This window comes from Artemia sp. Qi Xiang Cuo, chromosome 13 (assembly GCF_049724085.1).
Source record: "Artemia sp. Qi Xiang Cuo chromosome 13, ASM4972408v1, whole genome shotgun sequence".
In the NCBI taxonomy this organism is placed as follows: domain Eukaryota; kingdom Metazoa; phylum Arthropoda; class Branchiopoda; order Anostraca; family Artemiidae; genus Artemia; species Artemia sp. Qi Xiang Cuo.
In genome coordinates, this window is record NC_142806.1 from 4,391,085 (window position 1) to 4,412,592 (window position 21,508).

A 21,508-nucleotide genomic window follows, 5' to 3' on the forward strand; every position below is an offset into this window, starting at 1 on the left:
GTAGAACTGTTCCCGAGGCAAAGACATTAATGACTTGGATCTATTCCTGGAGAAATGTTTCTAGGCGAAAATTTTTAAAGTCTGACAGATGATGTCATTGATTGATTGATCTGTCAAGAAAGGGAAAATTAATTTGTTGTTTCTAAGGGGAATTATTGATTCACGATAGGTGAATTGAGGTCGACTGCACAGGTGTTCCAAGGTCGATGTTGTTGTTGTTGTAAGTGCACGCTCTCAGCGAATGTCAAGGTCGATGTTGTTGTTGTTGACACACTTTGATTACGCAATCAATTTCTCGGAAATTCACTTCCCCCTCGAGTCCTAGATCAATAACATTGTTCCCGTTAGAATTCAATGCGCATGTGCAACCTTCGTTCCGGAGTTATTACACATAGAAACAACAAATAAATCGACCTTGGAAAAAGAGGTCATTGACCCCATTACGTAATCATTCTCCCTAGGGAGGCTAAGCCCTTATTTGGTGTACTCGTGGGAGATACGTTCGTTTGATAACCGAATTTTGTACTCGTGGGAGTCGGACCCCCTCCTCTACTGGAGACACTGTTCTGAAACCTCCCCCGAGTCTACATACCAAATCGCAACCACACTGAAATGTTTTGTATCACAAAATGGATATTATCCAGGAAAACACACAAGGGGACTCGAGTACCCCCTCTCTCTCAGATGACAAGTTTTCTCGAATTTCTCCGCATTCCCTATTCAAATTGTCATATAAATTTTTTATGATTATACAATATGCTAATATTACATTTTACTATATTATATATTAATATTATATTTAATGTAATACTATATTAATAATAATTTAATATTATATTACCCGCTTACCCTCACGAAAAGAATAACTGCGTTCGTGCCTGATTTCATTTGTTTCGCAGAAAATCGGGGAAACATCCATACCCCTGGCACGTACGCAGGGGGACCTTTGGCCCCCCTCCCCCTCCGAAATCTTGCGATTTTGCCCCATAATTTTCGGATACTTCTCACCGAATAAGGTATTTGAAGGATTTCGACCCCCCCCTCCCAAACAAATTCCTAGGTACGTGCCTGCCTTATCCAAATTGGTTCTAGAATTGTAACATCATTAAAGAAAGGAGTGATAAACTAAATTGATCATATTATCTGGTGGTCCCAAAAAAAACCTTTGATCCTTAATATTTAGACCACACTAATGACTATGTACTTGATCTGATGGAAATACCCGATTTTGCATTCAAGAAAAATGTCAAATGAAACGCCAGTTTCTTGTCAGTAGCTTTAAATTACGCTTGACTTAAATATTGCACAATTCTTTGGTTTTTACTTTTAAAAATAGGATGTCTGTGACGAAATGGGAGGTAGGACATTTTATACATTTGGCCTGTTTTTCTATGTTTTATTCTGGCTGTAAAAAAACGTATCTGCATTAGACATCGGGATTAATATAAGAATTATTAACAATGTTAAATTAGTTGCGTTAAAATAATAAGTCTAAATTATGCGTTGAAACGCACTCGTATGTATTTTAACACCCAACAAATGCAGAATTCATCAGACATTTAATGGTCTCACGTTAAGGTATCTAATCATTATGGCCATGTTTTATTTTTCAGATATTATTTATGGATAACTTGTCTCACTGGCGTTAATTGGGAAGGGGGAGGGGATTCCCCCAGTATTTTTTACACTCGTAAAAGTAGTCTACCTTTTTTGGGGTATTTTCATTGAGAAATTCTTTTATTGGTATTTTACTGAAAAAAAAACTGAAAAAAGACGACAAATATTTTTTTGTCCCCCTAAATTTTTTGCTCCCCTAAATTTTGCTCCCCTAATTTTTTAAAAACACATTTTGCCCTCATCCCTTAATTTTCTGCAAATGAAATCTGTTGATTGTTTTGTTTTTCTATGATCTATTTACTCCGTAGAGAAAAGCCATTTTTCTCAGTTTCATCTTAGGGATACAAGAAAATCAAGTGTTTGAGAGAAAACTTTTTAAAACAAATTTTTACTGGCCTCGGACAGGAAGATAGTATCAAGACTTATAGGGAGTACAAAGTCGAATTTAGTGAGCAGTGTGTTGCAACTTAAAATTTCTAGTATAGTCCTTTTCAAATGCGAAAAATTTGAAGTCTGAAAAGAAAAGGTGCTGGTCATGTCAAAATTTGCTTTTTTCGATAATACTCTAATCAAAAATACAACTATAAAAACACTAAAATATAACTTTCCGTTATGAATAATTTCCAAATTACCAGTGTTACCATCTGTAGTATCTTTTTATTATCTTTGGTATCCAATTTATTCGCCAAAATGATGACTTATGTGTATACATTAAAAAATAGTACATTAACAGTTTCCCCTCCCCCATAAGATTGTTTTGAAATCCCCCTGGTTTAAACTAAAAATGCTCTTTTTTCAAATTTTGCACTCCCTTCCCGTATGAGGAACAATGCTCGGGTACTTTTTTTTCTTTTTACTTGAAGCTCAGTTTTAGCTAAATATAATACGTTTTGTCGTATTTTAAAATTGTTTTATTTTTATCCTATGAGTCACAAAGTTATTAAAAAGATGTTCATTTATTGAGATATTTTATATAAAGATATTTATATAAAGAGATTTTGGTATATTTGATATATGAATATATATATAAATATATATATATAAATACTATATATATATATATATATATATATATATATATATATATATATATATATATATATATATATATATATATATATATATATATATATATATATATATATATATATATATATATATATATATATATATATATATATATATATATATATATATATATTTATATATAGCTAATCCAAGTAGCTAATCCAAGGTATATTTAAAGTATTTCAATACATATATGGGCGTAGGGAGGGGGGAAGGGGGGGCAGCTGCCCCCCCCTAGACCTTCAAATTAACATTAGATATGGCTGAAAAAGCAGATGGTTTGGAAAAAGCAGTTGATAAAGCTCCATCACACTATCGACTCCCCCCCCCCCTATACAATATGCTGCCTAATGCTGCCTACTCCCATGAGTACATATTAATTACATACAAATAATTAAGTTAAATTAAGTATCTATAATTACCCTTAACTAAGTATCCTTAAATACGTATAAGTACAAAGTATGTATTAAACCCTGTTATTAGATTTAAGCCGTCATAAACATTCCAATATCCCAGGGAATAGAAAGTATTTTAATGTTTTAGATTATGACCAATTCCGGGGGGCGGGGAGGGGGGCTTGAAAGTGCTGCATACTTTGCAGTAGACGAATAAAGTATTAAATACTGAAAGAGATATTTTCCCATTAAATGCTGACAGGGATATATTTTGTGTTTATCCATCCCTTCCCTGAGCCAGAATTTTGATATGGCTTAAACTTTTTCTTAGAGAATCCCTAAACTTGCTTTAAAAATGAAAAAGTTTACCCATTTTTGTATTTTTGTAACTAATTTTCAGTAATAAAAATGTAAATTAAATTTTCAAAATATAACATGGTTGATAGATATAGCCTAATGCCAGTTATTGAGTGATATAAAATTCGTCTTCTCACGGTAAAACAATAATGCAGTAGGACAGCAGAAAAGTAGCTCATAAAACCCCCGGAGAGATCATAAACTTAATATAATAATGAGGAAACATAATCTTAAATATAATCCTGATCTTTCATAAAATGTAGAGATAATTGTAATATCGCTTCTTTTTTATAGAATTTGTTTTGCATTCGTTGTAAGCAAAAAAAAGTCTTCCTTACCTCTCATAACCAGTCGAATAAACCAAAAACTCAAATACTCCCAAAAATAACAGAAAACTGCCCCAAAGTCATTTAGCCTCCTAGAAAATTTGTAATGTGTAACATGACGTCTTCTGAACTATTTGAGGCGCATTGGCATTCGTTCAGTCACTGATTAATGACACTTCTCGACTGCAAAGGCCCTTTAACGGCCCTGTGGCGTGCTGTACTGTCAAACTCTGAGTGACGCCGATTTAGAATTCATATCTTCTCCAATACGGGAGGCCAAAAATCTGTGCACTATCAGGTCAATAAAAGGATTTCTAACATAGTAAAATTTTCATCCAAGGCAGTAAAGGTCAAACAAAAGAGTTGCCATGAGACCACGGCTGTAGCCGTATTGCATGAAGCCACTTGCAATTTTTGTTTTTCAGTAGGGCACTTTTTTTTCTTCTGGTAAAAACATTTTTCTGGAGCTTTTCTGGAGGTGAGGTCATTTTTGTAAACGAAGTAAAAAGAAAATAATCTCAAAATTCCCATCAAAGTTACCCAAAGCATTTACGACATAAGACATGAGTCATTTGCAAGGGCCAAAGGCCCGGGCTGCTTACTATGAAGTCCGAGTTGCTTGCAAAACGAAGCAACGGCCATCCAAAAGCCCGCGAAACATTTTTTCTTATATAAAGAGCCCGCGAAGAGTTCTCTTACATATAGCGTCACGCGAACTATCTGTTCTGTGTGCCGTTTCTGGTGAGACTAGATTGATTGATAAATTAATGCTGAATATAAATACAATTACATATAAATTAATAAATTCAATAAATTAATACTAAATACGAGTGCATGCTCGTATAAACACAAGTGCATTATAGGAACCTATGCATTATAACTGTAACCCTCTTTCTATAAGACAAAAAGCATTCATCTCTATAAAATCACCCCAAAATATTTATTAGGAGTGTTTAGTAGCTAACCACATAATTTTGAATCTAATAACTGGTTCACCTGAGAGAGAAATTAATTTATAACGAAAAAAATAAAAGGAACGAAATATATAAAAATTGGTTAACCATAAAGCTATAAGGAGCCTGTGAGATTAAAATACTTGGAAAATTCAAAAACTAAACTCACTAGGGAGTATGGAAAAAAAGATATCAGGATATAAATTTGCCCTCCAAAAAGAGAAGAAAACCTCCAAACACTCCAAAAGAAAAGAAAAGATCTGATCTTGAGAGCAACTAAAAACCATGACCATGCTACATCCCATTTCCTTAATATAATTTTTAAAAGTATGGGGATCAGCAATACTTTGAGTATCCCTTGGAACAATTTTTGGGACCCTTGACGCATAAAAAAAAACTAAGAAGAATAAATAAATGTGAAGAAGATGTTGTTGGTCTCCTAATATTATCAACCTGTCTCGTATTGCAGCGTTATTACGCTATCAATTCTGTTTCCCGGGAAAAAAAACATATTAGCAAAATGCATTCCAACATTGTTATTCAAAATTAGATGAATAAGATTAACAGTACTAAGAAAAAATTAACCATATATAATTTTAGCTTAGGAAAATATTTTTAGCTTAAGCATAATGTCAATTTTAGAAACAATTTTGGTTGCTATTTTCAGTAACTACTTTTCAAAACTTATATACATATACCCCCAGATAATTCATAGCCATAACGCAGAGAATTTTAAATCTACACAATTTAAGCCCATTTTGAATTAAGCATGACATTGAGCAGTTAGCTGCTAGCCGATTTGCGTTCCGCCAATCTAATAAAGGTTTTCTATCGGATGCTTCCCTCAGCTGCTTTTCTGTTTTTGCTGCTGTGAACTGTATATGGTCTGCAAACAAGGATATAATTTTTCTCCCCCCCCCCATTCACTAGTAAATGCATATGTAGAGCAAAACCAAGACTGTTCATTTCAGTTTTGTTTCATTAATGTGACCGAGAATGTGACCACATTTCATTATAGTGACCGAGCTCTAAAAAATGTGGCAACCCCGTAAAAAATTTTAAATCTGTAATACCTTATCATTTACTGAGAAATATTATGTCCTACTGTTAAAAAAAATATAAAATTCAGCACTTTACCCCGCAATCCGGCATACCTTGAAGAGTACTTGATACCCTCCAAAAATCCTGAAAGATTCTTTTCACATAATCCAAAGCTAGCAAAGATAATTATTAAAAATTATATGGTTAAATACGTTTTCTTTGATGTTAGATATACATATTTTTTATATTTGTCTAACATTTAAGGGCTAAAAGGGTGTCTGGCCATGTCTATCTTGCCAAATCTTCTGGCTAGATGCTTTTTATCTTCCTATAAAAGGGCTTTGCTCTGCTGTTTTCCTTAATTTCTGTATACTATTATACATGGTAAACAGTATACATGGTATACGGTATACAGTATACTAGTATACAGGCCAAATCGTATATATACTAGAATGCAATAAAACAAGTATAACTGAAATTTTATCAAACTAACGAAAATAGTTTTTTTGTCACCACTTCTGCGACTCTAGGCCATTGGCCATATTCTTTTTAATTTTGATCGGTCCATAAAAGAAGAAGAAGAAATTTTGTCATTTACAAAAGCAAGACTACAAAAGAAGGTCTAAATTGAGGTGTTTTAGATGACAGTGATAAATTCAGTTTGGTTAGGCGCAGAAGCATCGGAATAAAAAAAAAGGAAAAACAAGGCGTACTACACGTTCTTAAGAAAGTTTTTAAGGAAAATGCACGGAGCATAGTGAGGAAAGAGCACGGAGGCGTGTGTTGTTGTGATTGGATAGTCTTTATTTTTCCCTCTGACCTTACCTAAATGTCGGCTGTGTTTTGGAATTCTGTTAGCTTCTGGTTTACTTGTATAGGAGCCACACAAAGGACAGCAAATAAGAAAATTCAGGAATATTATAGAAAATAAGGATAAATTAGGGAAGGAAAGGGGGAAGAGCTTGGATACAGAGACCCCTGGTTCATTCAAGAGTTCGTGTAGTGATTACAGAACGAGAAATTACTTTTTTCACCCTTGACCTTTCTCTTTGCTCCGCCTCTTTAAGGCATATGGCTAAATGAAACATAGAAGCCTTTTTTATGTTCAAAGAGTTCGTGGTGACGAAGAATCAAACAGTTCGTGGTAACGAACTGTAAGTAAGGAGCGACCCGGCTCAATGGTAATCGAAACTCTAAAAAACGGAATTTTGACACCAATAGATACAACAAAAGAATCAGATTTTAATGTCTGATTTCAAATATATAAGTTTCATCAAGTTTAATTATACCTATTAAAAGTTTCGCGCCTGAGAAAATTTGGCTGATTTTCGAAAAAAGGGGGAAAGACCCCCTAAAAGTTATAGAACCTTAATGAAAATCACACCATCATATTCAGCGTATCAGACAACCCTACTGTAGAGGTTTCAAGCTCCTATCTACAAAAATGTGGAATTTTCCATTTTTTGCCAGAAGAAAGATCACGGATGCGTGTTTATTAGTTTTTTTTCCCCAGGGGTGATCGTATCGACCCAGTGGTCCTATAATATCGTGGGAGAGCTCATTGGAACGGAAATTCAAAGTTCTAGTGCCCTTTTTAAGTGACCAAAAAAAATGGAGGGCAACTAGGCCCTTTCCCACGCTCATTTTTTTCCCAAAGTAACCCGATCAATATTTTGAGATAGCCATTTTGTTCAGCATGGTCGAAAATATTATAACTATGTCCTTTAGGCTGACTTAATCTCTTGAAGCCCCCAGGGGGAGGGTTGAAAGTTATGAACTTTTACCCAATGTTAACATATATTATTGGTTATTGGGACCCGGCTCAATGGTAACCGAAACTCTAGAAAACGGTACTTTGAAACAAATAGATACATCAAAAGAATCAAATTTTAATGCTGATTTCAAATATATAAGTTTCATCAAGGTCAATCCTACCCATCAAAAGTTACGCGCCTGAGAAAATTTGGCTGATTTTCGAAAAAAGGGGGAAAGACCCCCTAAAAGTTATAGAACCTTAATGAAAATCACACCATCATATTCCGCGTATCAGAAAACCCTCCTGTAGTGGTTTCAAGCTCCTATCTACAAAAATGAGGAATTTTGCATTTTTTGCCAGAAGAAAGATCACGGATGCGTGTTTATTTGTTTTTGTTGTTTTTTCCCCAGGGGTGATCGTACCGACCCAGTGGTCCTAGAATATCGTGGGAGGGCTCATTCGAACGGAAATTAAAAGTTTTAATGCCTTTTTTAAGTTACCGAAAAAATGTAGGGCAACTAGGCCCCCTCTCAAACTCCTTTTTTTCCCAAAGTCACCTGATCAAAATTTTTAGATAGCCATTTTGCTCAGCATGTTCGAAAATATTATAAGTAAGTCTTTTAGGATGACTTAATCCCCCGAAGCTCCCGGGAGGAGGGCTGAAAGTTATGAACTTTACCCAATGTTAACGTATAGTATTGGTTATTGGGAAGTATACAGTACAGACGTTTTCAGAGGCGATTTTTCCTGGTAGTGGGGGGGGGGGGCAGGGGTTATTTGGGAGGGTCTTTTAATGAAGGAAGTTTTAATGGGGGAAGGGACATTGCTATGAAGGGGACGCCGGACTTCCCAGCATTATTTAAAAAAAGATCAGAAATTAAATATAAAAAAACAAGTTTTTCAACTGCAACAGCAGCAATATCAAAACTTCAAACGAACAGAAAATATTACACATATGACTGTGTTCATCCCCTAGTCAATACCTCACTCTTTAAGCCAGAGATTTTTTAGTACTTTCATAAGAGCTATTTATTCTAATTAACGGCCTTTGTGATTAAGCGGTTATTTTTAAAGAATTGGAACAAAATTCGAACTTTCGCTTAAAGAGCATGGTATTGACTAGGGGGCAAACCCCCTAATATACGTATTAAAAATATATGAATATAGAAGTTCGTTACGTAAGTTAATTCGTAAGTTATGTATATTTATTACTAATAAAAACGTTCGTAAATAAAATAAAACAAGTTCCGAGAAAGCCATTTAACCAAATAAAAGTAAATTAATATGAAAATTGTTTTAATTATTCATGTACTGTGAGCCAAGATCAAAACCTGCATTTATTCAAAAACGTTCAAAAATTAAATTAAAAAAACAAGTTTTTTTAACTGAAAGTAAGGAGCGACATTAAAACTTAAAACGAACAAAAATTATTCCGTATATGAAAGGCGCTGTCCCCTACTCAACGCCTTGCTCTTTACGCTAAAGTTTGACTTTCTCTCAACTCTATTTTTTTAAACAATAAAAAGCTTTAGCGTAAAGGGCAAAGCGTTGAGGAGGGGACAGCCCCTTTCATATACGGAATAATTTCTGTTCGTTTTAAGTTTTAATGTCGCTCCTTACTTTCAGTTAAAAAAAACTTGTTTTTTTTTATTTAATGTAAGCAAGAAGCAACCCAGCTCAATAGTAACCGAAACTCTAAAAAACGGAATATTGATACCAATAGATACATCAAAAGAATGAGATTTTTATGCTGATTTTAAATATATAAGTTTCGTGAAGTTTAGTCTTACGCATCCAAACCTACGCACCTGAGAAAATTTGCCTTATTTTAAAAAAGAGGGGGAAAACAACCCCTAAAAGTCATAGAACTTTGATGAAAATCACACCATCAGATTCAGCGTATCCAAGAACCCTACTATAGAAGTTTGAAGCTCCTATCTGCAAAAATGTGGAATTTTGTATTTTTTTGCCATAAGAAAGATCACGGATGCGTGTTTTTTTTCAGGGCTGATCGTATCGATCTAGTAGCCCTAGAATATCGCAAGAGGGCTCATTCGAACGGAAATCAACAGTTCTAGTGCCCTTTTTAAGTGGCCAAAAAAATTGGAGGGCAACTTAGCCTCCTCCGACGCTCATTTTTTTCCCGAAGTCACCCAATCAAAATTTTGAGATAGCCATATTGTTCAGCATAGTCAAAAATCTAATTAATATCTCTTTGAGGATGACTTAATCCCCCAAAGTTCCTGGGGGAAGGGATGCAAGTTATAAACTTTGCCCATTGTTTATATATAGTTTTGGTTATTGGGAAGCATACATCCGTTTTCAGGAGGATTTTTTTTTCTGGTGGGGGGGGAGGGGTTGGAATAGGGGTTACGAGGGAGAATCTTTCCATGGGGGATGTTTCCTTGGAGAAAGGGGCATTCTTATGAAGGAGGCGCCGGATTTCCCAGCATTATTTAGAAAACGATCAGAAATTAAATATAAAAACAAGTTTTTTTTCACTGAAAGTAAGGAGCAACATTAAAACTTAAATAGAACAGAAAAGATTACGCATATGAGGAGGTTCGATCCATAGTCAATACTTCACTCTTTACGCTAAAGCTTTTTTAGTAATTTCAAAAGAGTTATCTTTTCTAATTAACCGGCCTTTGTGATTCAGGTGTTTGTGATTCAAACAAAATTCGAACTTTAGCGTAAAGAGCGAGGTATTGACTAGGGGGCGAACTCCCTAATATGCGTAATAAAAACAAACGAATATAGAAGATTGTTATGTAAGTTAATTCGTAAGTTACGTCAGAACATAACTTCGAGAAAGCCATTTAGCCAAAAAAAGGAAAATTAATATGCTAATTTCGTTTCAATTATTCATGTACGGTGAGCCAAAATCGAAACCTGCATTAATTTAAAAACGTTCAGAAATTAAATTAAAAAAACAAGTTTTTTAACTGAAAGTAAAGAGCGACATTAAAACTTAAAACGAACAGAAATTATTCCGTATATGAAAGGGGCTGTTCCCTCCTCAACGCCTCGCTCTTTCCGCTAAATTTGACTCTGTCTTTCAACTTTATTTTTTAAAACAATAAAAAACTTTAGCATAAAGAGCGAGGCGTTGAGGAGGGGACAACCCCTTTCATATACGGAATAATTTCTGCTCGTATTAAGTTTTAATGTCGCTCCTTACTTTCAGTTAAAAAAAACTTGTTTTTTTTTTTATTTAATCACATTTAAGCATGGCATTGTTGAATCGTGAGTCGGGTATCGATAAGTGATTTTGGAAACTGCAAAAGAAAATGTGCACTGATTTGTGTCAAATCGTGACAAATTCTTTGACTTCTGATGAATGATTTCATATAATTCACCGTGATTTTACTGTTTTATTCGAAAACCAAGTCTTTGTTGATGATGAAAGGAAAATCCCTTTTTCCCAACAAATAAAAATCCCAATTTGTAGTGAGCATATGACAGCCGTTAAATATGGCTCTGAAGCCTGGAGTTTTCAGAAACTCAAGAAAAGATATGCTTATATATAGGCTATGTGTTTTTCAGGAAAGCGGTCTAAGAGTATTTTTGGGTAGTGGTTTGAGCAGATGTATTACATTATTCTTCTTAGTGTAATCGATTACGACGCTTTTCCAATAAGGTTATAAAATACATATTTCTCATGTTTTATAAAAGTGTGGTTTAATTTTTAGAAACGTCCACGAAAAACAGAAAACAAAATTGCTATAATAATCAAGAAGACTGGAAACAGAGTCTTCCTATTGATGTTTCCAGCTGCTTGGACTAAATATGGGTCACCTAAAAGTGAAAATGCGCCAAAAGCTCCATTTTTCTAGCGAAAATGCGACGAATGAACGATTTTCTCCCTAAAAAAATGCACCGATTCGAAAAATTCAATGCGCAACCGCCTAAAAAAAAGCGTCAACATGGCGGAAATGCGCCCTATCTGGCCACTCTGTTTCCATCCGCTACTGGTTGGTTCAAAGTTGTAAAGAATCCGAGCCGGAGTGTCCGCAGGCAGTCGCGAAAGATGTCCGAATCAGCTAAGTTTTCGCTCGGCAACTAGGTGCGGCAAGGGTGATTGGGAAGTCATTTTTCATAGGCAGTCATTGCTGACAACATCTGCCCATCGGATTCCCTTGATCGTCCGAAGCCATTTAGATTGAAGAGTGTCCAGACGGCCCTGGAAAGCTGCAGTTGCAGGCCAAGTTTCGGCTCCGTACAGCAGGATCGAATAGATAGACCCTCCAGGGACCTTCATATTGGTGGCTCATTTGATCATTGGCTTCTTCCAAACCTGGCTCAGTCTACCGAAGACAGCAGAATTTAATTACTGGTTAATATTACGGATATTTTTCCAGTTACTCAGGTTTTCTGCTTAAGAATCAAAATATCAAATTCTAATTTAATTCTTAAGTTGGTTGAGGTAATCTGAGCGCTGGCTTTGATTGTATTCAAGGTAATTATTACAAGAATCTTCTTCAATTTGATGTCAAGGTCTAGGATAGGAAGGTTCTTGAATTAAGCTTTTGAATCAACAGAAATTTCTAGATAATATCGTCAAAATAATCTTCCTTGGGTAATGTTCAAAAGATTACGTATGAATGAAAATGAAATAAAAGATGAAATACGTATCAAAGGCATCAGTCAATCCTCTCTATTTTTGCCTCCTAAAACTGTTGTATTTCTTACTTTAATGTGAGCGTATGCTTATTATGGAACGGAAAAGAAATCATCCTGACAATCTTGATGCCCATAATGCATTTTTATTGAGATCACATCCTTACTAAGCATGGGCACTGCTTCTGTTTTCTGTTTCTGTCCTGTTTTCAAAATACCTGTTTCTGTTCTGTTCATACACAAAAAACAAAACAGAACAAAAATAGATGGCCTGACTTTTGTTTACCTGTTCTGTCCTGTTTCTGTTTTTTTTTCTGCCTGTTTTTCTTCTGTTCTCGATTTTATTTCAGGGATATGAGAATGAGATATTCAGAAATTTCGAACTTACAAAATAGTGTTTTAAATCATAATTTTAAATTGCGAAGAAGCGTGGTACGTGAAATTGTGAGATGAGAGCAGGTGTGTGTAAATGGGAGAACGGTAAAGGGGCAATTTAGTTCCACTGAAACAACTTTCTTCTTACTGTATATATTTTTCAGTCAATTGAGCAGCGAAGTTGCACAGATACTGTTCATGTGAAGTAGGATACAAAGAAATCACTTATTACTTTATATCATTGTTCTATTCGTAGGGTCTCTGCATCTTCCATTACATGAGAAGTAATCTGCACATTTAATCAGTAGAACTTTCAACTGTTTTTACGGAATTTATGCTACTAGATAAAAGTGACTTGCTAGGTTTACCATACTGACCTATACATGATAAATACCTATTATTAATTGCAAATTTTCTTGAATGCTTAGTCAAAGACGAATGTAAATGTATTGAAATTTTGTCCAGTAGAAAAAAAAACCATTTTTACTGGCACGCTTTATTGCATCAATACAATAAGATATACTTTTTCAAGATGCCAAATGTATTTTTTTTCGTGTTACTAAAGCCACCTTAAAATAAAATCAATGGAAAGCCTTTGAAGGAAAAGTCTAGAGTTGGAATAGTGGCCTAACTAGCTGATTTTCTGGAGGGGTTAAAGTCTTATAAAATGCTGATATACTTTTCTCATGCCGTAGAATACCAATGTTCCCGGTGAACACGGTATTTTTTGCCACACAGCACAAGAAATAAAAAAAGCTATCACTAAGCAGTATATTATTTCTTATATCTGTCTCTTAAATACTTATTAAATAAAAAAACTAGTTTTTTTTCAACTGAAAATAAAGAGCAACATTAAAACTTAGAACAAACAGAAATTATTACGTATATGAGGGGGTCTGCCCCCTAGTCAATACCTCGCCCTTTTCGCTAAAGTTTTTTTTAGTACTTTCAAAAGAGCTATCTATTCTAATTAACCGGCCTTTGTGATTCAGGAATTTGTGATTCGAACAAAATTCGAACTCCCTAATATACGTAATAAAACATACGAATATAGAAGTTCGTTACGTAAGTTAATTCGTAAGTTATGTCAGAACAAAATTTCGAGAAAGCCATTTAGCCAAAAAAGTAAAATTAATATGCAAACTTTGGTTTAGTTATTCATGTACGGTGAGCCAAAATCAAAGCTGCATTAATTCAAAAACATTCAGAAATTAAATAAAAAAAAAGTTTTTTTTTTAACTAAAAGTCAGGAGCGACATTAAAACTTAAAACGACAGAAATTATTCCGTATATGAAATGGGCTGTCCCCTCCTCAATACCTCGCTCTTTACGCTAAAGTTAGAATTTGTCACACAACTTTAATTTTTTAAACAATAAAAAATTTTAGCGCAAAGAGCGAGGTATTGAGCAGGGGACAGATCCTTTCATATACGGAATAATTTCTTTTAGTTTCAAGGTTCAACGTCGTTCCTTACTTTCAGTTAAAAAAAACTTGTTTTTTTTTATTTAATATGCAAAGAATTGGCAAAGTTCATAACCTGCAGCTCTTCCATCGGAAACTGTGGGTGATTGAATCATCCTTAAAGACACGTTAATTAGATTTTCCACTATGTTGAAAAGATTCGTCTATCAAAATCTTGATTGCGTGACTTTGGAAAGAAATGAACGTGGGAGGAGACCAAGTTACCCTCCAATCTATTTGGTCACTTAAAAACGGCACTAGAACTTTGAATTTTCGTTCAAATGAGCCCTCTCACGATATTCTAGGACTACTGGATCGATACGATCACCCCTGGGAAATTAAAAAAAAAAAAAAAAAAATTTTTGCAGATAGGAGCTTGAAACTTCCTCAATAGGGTTTTCTGATGCGCTGAATCTGATGGTGTGATTCTCAATAAAGTTCTATGACGTTTTGGGGATGTTTCCCCAAAACGAAAATAGCCTTTTTTCGAAAATAAGGCAAATTTACTCAGGGACGTAACTTTTGATGGGTAAAACTAAACTTAACGAAACTAATATATTTGAAATCAGCCTAAAAATCTGATTCTATTGATTTATCTATGGGTATCAAAATTCCGGTTTTTAGAGTTTCGGTTACTATTGAGCCGGGTTGCTCCTTACTTACAGTTCGTTACCACGAACTGTGTGATTGGCACATAAGGTGATTAATCCCGAGTGACAGAGTGAGAATAAAAGGAGTATGCATCTTTACCAGAGAGGAAAGTCATTAGTGGTCTGTTGACCGAAAACTGGGAGCATTGAAATGAAAGTTTCCAAATGGAAAATTGTATTATTGTCAAAAGCATGACTTGAATTTAATACACCAATGTTTACTGTCACTTGTCTCCTTTTTTTGTAGGCATCTCATAAACGGTATTTGTGGAAGAGATTATGAAATTTGAGATTAAAATAATCAAATAGACCTAATGGCGATATGAACTAAACTGCCAAAGCCTAAAAACAGGTGTCGTCCTTTGACAATTTATTAAATAAAAAAACAAGTTTTTTTTAACTGAAAGTAAGGAGCAACATTAAAACTTAAAACGAACAGAAATTATTCCGTATATGAAAGGGGCTGTCCCCTCCTCAACGCCTCGGTCTTTACGCTAAAGTTTTTTATTGTATAAAAAAGTAGTGTAGTTAGAAAGAGTCTAACTTTAGCGTAGAGAGCAAGGCGTTGAGGAGGGGACAGCCCCTTTCATTTACGGAATAATTTCTGTGTGTTTTAAGTTTTAATGCCAATCCTTACTTTCAGTTTAAAAAACTTGTTTTTTTATTCAATTTCTGATCGTTTTTTAGTTAATGCAGCTTTTATTTTGGCTCACCGTCATTGAATAAGTAAACAAAATTTGCATAAAATTTTTACTTTTCTTTTGCTAAATGGCTGTCTCTAAATTTGGTTCTGACGTAATTTACAAATTAACTTACGTAACGAACTTCTATATTCGTATAATTTTCTTCTGGCAAAAAATACAAAGTTGCAGATTTTTGCAGATATGAGCTTGAAACCTATGTTATAGGGTTTTCTGATAGGCTGAATCTGACGGTGTGATTTTCATTAGAATTCTTTCACTTTTAGGGGATTTTCCCCCCTCTTTAAAAAATCAGGTAAATTTTCTCAGGTTCGTAGCCTTTGATGAGTAATACTAAACTTAATAAAATTCATATATTTAGAATCAGCATTATAAGCCCATTCTTTTGATACATTTATTGACATCGAAGTTCCGTTTTTAAAAGTTTCAATTACTATTGAGCCGTATCGCTTGTTTTTTTTTTTATTGTTTTTTTTTTTTATTACGTATATGTTATTACGTATGGGGTTCTCCCCTTATTCAATACCACGCTCTTTACGTTAAAAGTTAAAAAAAAATTAATTCACAAACCCCTGAATCACAAAGGCTTTTTAATTATAATATATAGCTCTTTTCAAACCGCCAAAAAAACTGTCGCGTAAAGCGAGGTCTTAACCGAGGGCAAAACCCCCTCATAAACGTATTAATTTCTGTTCGTTTTAAGTTCTAATGTTGCTTCTTACTTTCAGTTGAAAAACTTGTTTTTTTTAATTTAATTTCTGATCGTTTTTCAAATAATGCTTGGAAATCCGGCGCCCCCTTCATAGAAATTTCCCTTACCCCGAAGAAACATCCTCCACGGAAAGATTCTCCCGAGTAATCCCCTCCTGCAGCCCCCCCCCCCACCACCAGAGAAAAATTCCTCCTGAAAATGTCTGTATACTTCCCAATAACCAATACAATATGTAAGCAATGGGCAAAGTTCATAACTTACAGCCCTTCCCCTGGGAACTGTGGGGGATCAAGGCATCCTAAAAGACATATTTATTAGATTTTCGACTATGCTGAGCAAAATGGCTATCTCAAATTTTAATTGGGTGACTTTGAGAAAAAAATGAGCGTGGAAGGGGGCCTAGTTGCCCTCCATTTCTTTTGGTCACTTAAAAAGGGCACCAGAACTTTTAAATTCCGTTCCAATGAGCCCTCCTAAGATATTCTAGGATCACAGGGTCAATACGATTACCCCCGGGGGAAAGAAAAAAACAAACAAACAAACAAATAAACACGCACCCGTGATGTGTCTTCTGGCAAAAAATGCAAAATTCCACATTTTTGTAGATAGGAGCTTTCGCTTGCCCTTTCAAGCTTATTGCCTTTCTTGGCAGGCGAAAGGCGAATAGTGTTTGTTTTCTTTTTTAATAAATGTATATCTCATATCTCAGGCCCGTAACTTTTGATGGGTAAGATTAAACTTGATGATACTTATATTTTTGAAATCAGAATTAAAATTTGATTCTTTTGATGCATCTATTGGTACCGAAATTCCGTTTTTTAGAGTTTCGGTTACCATTGAGCCGGGTCGCTCCTTACTTACAGTTCGTTACCACGAACTGTTTGATTATAGATAAGCAAATTCCCGTAAAAATTAATATTACTCTGCAAATGGTCCAAGTTTTTAGGGAACTATTGTTGGGATTGGGAACTGTCATTTAGTTTTTATTTGCTGATAGATTTTCTTGGCTCATTGCGGCAACAAAACTGCTCAGAGGGCAATTGACCCCTTTCCTCCTAGTTACTCCACTGAGTTGAATGAGGTGTTGATATTTGAGTGGAGGGGCAGTTTTCGAAATGGTAGGCTATTGGAAGCTGCTTCTAATTTTGTGAACAATCCTAAAATCAACCTTTGTTTTAAGAAAAGCATGATGTGATTTTCTGATGACGACTTGGGTGTTCCAAGCAAAACTTCAAGGTCATCTCTATATATGGGTACCCCACAGAAAAATGAAGCAAAGAAAGTATCACGTGCAACTTCCGCAAAGCGTCTCTAAAGGCTAAGAGAGTCTCTGCCATGACATTAATATACTATCTTAAAAGGAAGCATACAATGGATATGCACAAAGATGAAGTATATGCGGCTGGTGTAGCAAATAACAAACCCAGACCAACTAAAAAAAGTCAGGTTTATTCCCTTAAGAAAGCTCCGGATAGCAAGGAAGTAACACAAAGGGGAATGGATTAGTGAAATCAGGAATAAGAAGAGCAGAAGTACGACCATTCTTTATTTTCAATCGATCAAAAGAAGCTCCTCTGCGAAAGATCTTCTGCAAAACCCTGTTTAAAGACAAATTGCTAATTTATGTGTTTGCTAAGCCAGATATGAAACAGCTTATTTATAACAACAGGTTGCTTGAAAGCACTATTCAGGGGAACCATTCATCGTCACATAAATGTTGCTGCCAGAAAAAAAACCAGAAGGCTGCATTATGGTCTGCCACTCAAGCTACCTTGACTTTTTATTGCTGGTCTGCAAAAGGATCTGGTCTTATAGGTACCACTGCCTATTACCCCATGAAGATGTAAAGGAGCAGAGGTTGTACCACTACCTTTCACATTTCAAGAGGCTTAAGCATTTTCATACAACTACTAAGACCCTTTCAGCAATCCAGGTTGCAATCAGGAAGTTTTCACTGACAGATAGGATGTTCTGCGTTGTGACTAATTCTGGGAACAATGTCCCCGTTTCGAGTGGATTTTGGTCCACTCGAAACGAAGCCAATGACATTCTTGAAGAAACTTGCTTGGAATTCTCTGATGAAGTCGAAGATCTCGGTCCAACTGGTGAAAATTGTTCAGGTGGTCTTTCTCTTCCTTGTTCTGAAAACTCTGGTGTGGAGATACGTTTGATGAAGAAACTGATGCAGTGTCTACGTAAGAGGGTGGCAAAGTAATACAAAAGAAGAGCGAGGAGCTGGGAGTCTGTCAGAAAACAAGGTTGCAGCAGAGGCTATCTAAAGACACGTTATACTTGCTCAAATATTGATAGTCGAGTGTGTCACTACACCTTTTCCTTTGGGAATGGACCATGAAATTATGCCTACATAATCAAATGCATACCCACTCGTATTCTTAAAGCAAAAGTTTTAAGTAATAATAATTTTTATTACAGAGCAAGTGTATGGGGTGGAGAAAGTATTTTCTGCTGCAAAGCGACAGAAATTTTCAAAATAAGTTATCAAAAATTGCAATTGTCCTTATATTTTCATACCTTTGAAAACATGTTTAAGAGAAGAGAATACTTAAAGAAAGTAGTGCATATCAAAGGGTCTAAGATTCCTTAAAATTCAGAATTTGAGAAATTTCATTTTACTTATTCACTAAAGAATGAAGTCGGTGGAGTGCCTAAAGCAGTACTTTCTAGCGCGAAAAGCCGGAAAGATATGCGAAATACCCTTAACTGGCAGGGTGGAAAAAAGTTACACTAACTGCTGGGTGGGGTCTGCTGTTCCCCAGTTTAAAAAAAAAATACCGTTTTAAATTTATTGCCATTTCGCTTACAACGCACTCATATATATCAGTTAGAGACACTAGAATGCAAAGATAATTCAAGTTTTTGCATTTGAGGCACAGGAACTTGGCATGTTCCATACACACACTTTTTTCGCATGCACAACAGGTATACTTTGATTTTCTGTCCTTGCTATGGGGGCAAATGACGCAACGACCTTTTCGGTCCTTGGAACATGAAGAAGACACCTGTAGGACATTCTCAGATGAAAATCTTGCAATATTGTCGATCAAAAACGCAATTCTCGTGGGATCGTTTTAAGAGTTTCTCTGATCCTAATTTGTGGGTCGATGAGGCACCTTTCTAGCTCTATCAACAATTTCCTTCAGGTTAAGTCATTTTCTTGGGGTCTTGAGTAACTCAGAATGAAGTTGACACTGACTCCAGCTATATCAATGATCGCATGCCACACCTCCATGGAACATCTTCTCGGGCATTGGCTAGTCGTGTAATTAGAACACTTTTGATCTGGAGAGTCTAGTCCACTTTGTGTTGCGTTGTACGCCATGATCATCTCTGGTTTAGTACTTTCGTGATCAATATATGCTGAACAGTTCATCGATGAGACAACCATTGCTGATCTGTTTTTTTTTTGAGTAAACGAGTCCAGGGTCAGATGGTCTTTAAACCCAAAGATGAAAGAGTTGGGTTCCCCTGTAGGACTAACGAGGAAAGGGGGTGGTATTTCTCTTTTGGGCTTCTTTTTCGCTGTGCCTACGTAAGTAGTTTCCCAAGGAGCTGAGTATTTCTATAAGCTCTATGGAAGTGAACCAGTTGTCGGCTGTGATGTTGCGGTTCTTGCACTTCAAGTGATCCACAAGGGTTATGACACTTCGCGCTGGAACCGAAGTATTCTGTTTTTTAAACATAGGTGTTTCCTTTCCGTTGTAGACAAATGCATTAGACAAACAGAATGTCTTCGAATCTGCTAGGCATTGCATTTTTATTCCATACTTGTGCGATTGTTCGGAATGTACATTTTAAATTTGCACCGTCCTCTAAATGAATCTAGCATTTCATCAATCGTCAAGTACTCGCCAGGTGAGTAATTTGCTTTGCAGTTTTCGATAAATAGGAAAAAAACCTCTTTAATGGGAGCTAGAGGTCCTCTTATCTCGTGTCTTGTGAGGCTGTTATAGAACCGAAAACAGTTTTCCAAATACTGGAATTGCTTCAGGCTCATCGTAGCGCGGAAAATGTCCCGTCCAGTTCCATCAGTTGCAAAAAGACCTTCGAAATCCTCACTGCCCGACTTGAATACTCCAGAGAGATACAGAAGGCCTAAAAAGGCTTGCATCTCTGTCACATCGATCGGGTTCAAGTACGTTTGCTACGTTATCTACAATGCTAAAGTCATAACGAAGACGGTACTCGTCAATCTTTGCATTGGTGTGAAGGACGAGCTTCTCAAGAATCTCGGCTGTGATGAAAAGGTCCCAAACCTTTTCAGAAGCTTTAGGTCTCTGTTCTCGCGCATGACCTTTGAGACCTGGAAAGTGCATAACAAGATTACAGGTTCTAGTACGCCTTTGAGGTGGCTCAGACTTGTTTCACATTGTTCGTCTGTCTTTGCCATGAAGGACTTATTTCTATTGTTCCTCTGCTGTTTTTTTTTAACTCGCTTAGCGAGAGGAATATCTTCCTCATCGTCACCTGATTGTTTCTCGACTGCCTGTTTGTCATCTTCTTCGCTTGTACTCCCTAAAGAACTAACATCAACGCTCTTGTCGATGAAGTCTGGATCGTTCTCGTCATGTGATATAGAATTTGTTTAATCAGGCAGGACGGATGGGGTACATAGACAGGGAGTAGGGTTCATGATGAATAAGGCAGCTTCTAAGACTTATTTAGGCTGGGAAGGTATTAATAATAGAATACTAATTGCTCATTTTATCACTAAAAAGTCCAGGGTCCAGTTATAACAGTATATGACCCTGTAGAACCGACTGACGGAGATAGTAGTGACTCAGGTGAATTTTACCTAAAGTAACAGGAGAAATAGATAGGGTCCCAGGTAGAAATATGATGTTTTACTAGGCTATTTTGACGCCCAGGTCGGTAGAAATAGGGATAGATGGTACCCTAGACTAGGTAAATTTGGTGTAGGAAAAGAAAACAGTAGTGGATACAGACTTTTGCAATTTTGTAGGTATAACAATCTAGTTATAACCTATACGCTGTTCGGTCATAAAATGGCTCATAAGTTAACATGGTATTCACGTGATTTTAGACAGCAAACCTCATTGATTTTGTTATAGTAAACCGAAGACTAGCAGGATCAATTCAAGATACTAGGGTATTTAGTTTTGTTATTGACGTGAAAAGTAAAGATCACCATCTAGTAGTTGATTTAAATCAGAAATTTCGAAAGGGTAACTACCTCCCGAGAAGTTATGATGTTGGTAGGCTCCAGGATGAGAATTTGAGAGAAAATTTCCAGGAACAGTTGAATACTAAATTCGAGAGTTTAGAATTTGACAATGTGGAAGGTGGTTGGAATGATTTTAGAAATACAATTTGTGAAGTTGCTGATGGTGTCTTTGGGAAGAAAGTTAAGACTGCAGCTAAAAATATTAGTGAAAAAACATTATGTTTAATAGAAAGGAGAAGGGACTTGTACAAGAATTATCTGAGTGACCACTC

General features: G+C 35.7%; 2 protein-coding genes across 6 annotated transcripts in view; one reads left to right on the forward strand and one right to left on the reverse strand.

The window, feature by feature from the left end:
- Nucleotides 1–21,508, reverse strand: part of LOC148944860 (pickpocket protein 28-like) — a 210,109-nt gene that overhangs the window by 163,145 nt on the left and 25,456 nt on the right. The window lies entirely within an intron of this gene.
- LOC148944861 (uncharacterized) overlaps nt 1,273–21,508 on the forward strand; it is a 124,478-nt gene continuing 104,242 nt past the window's right edge. The window contains exon 1 of one of the 2 annotated variants that reach the window (XM_089099159.1): nt 1,273–1,358. In XM_089099159.1, the coding sequence (XP_088955285.1) occupies nt 1,338–1,358 (21 nt within the window). In that variant the 5' untranslated portion in view covers nt 1,273–1,337. The remainder of the gene's footprint in view (nt 1,359–21,508) is intronic. The other variant, XM_089099158.1, reaches the window with a different exon arrangement.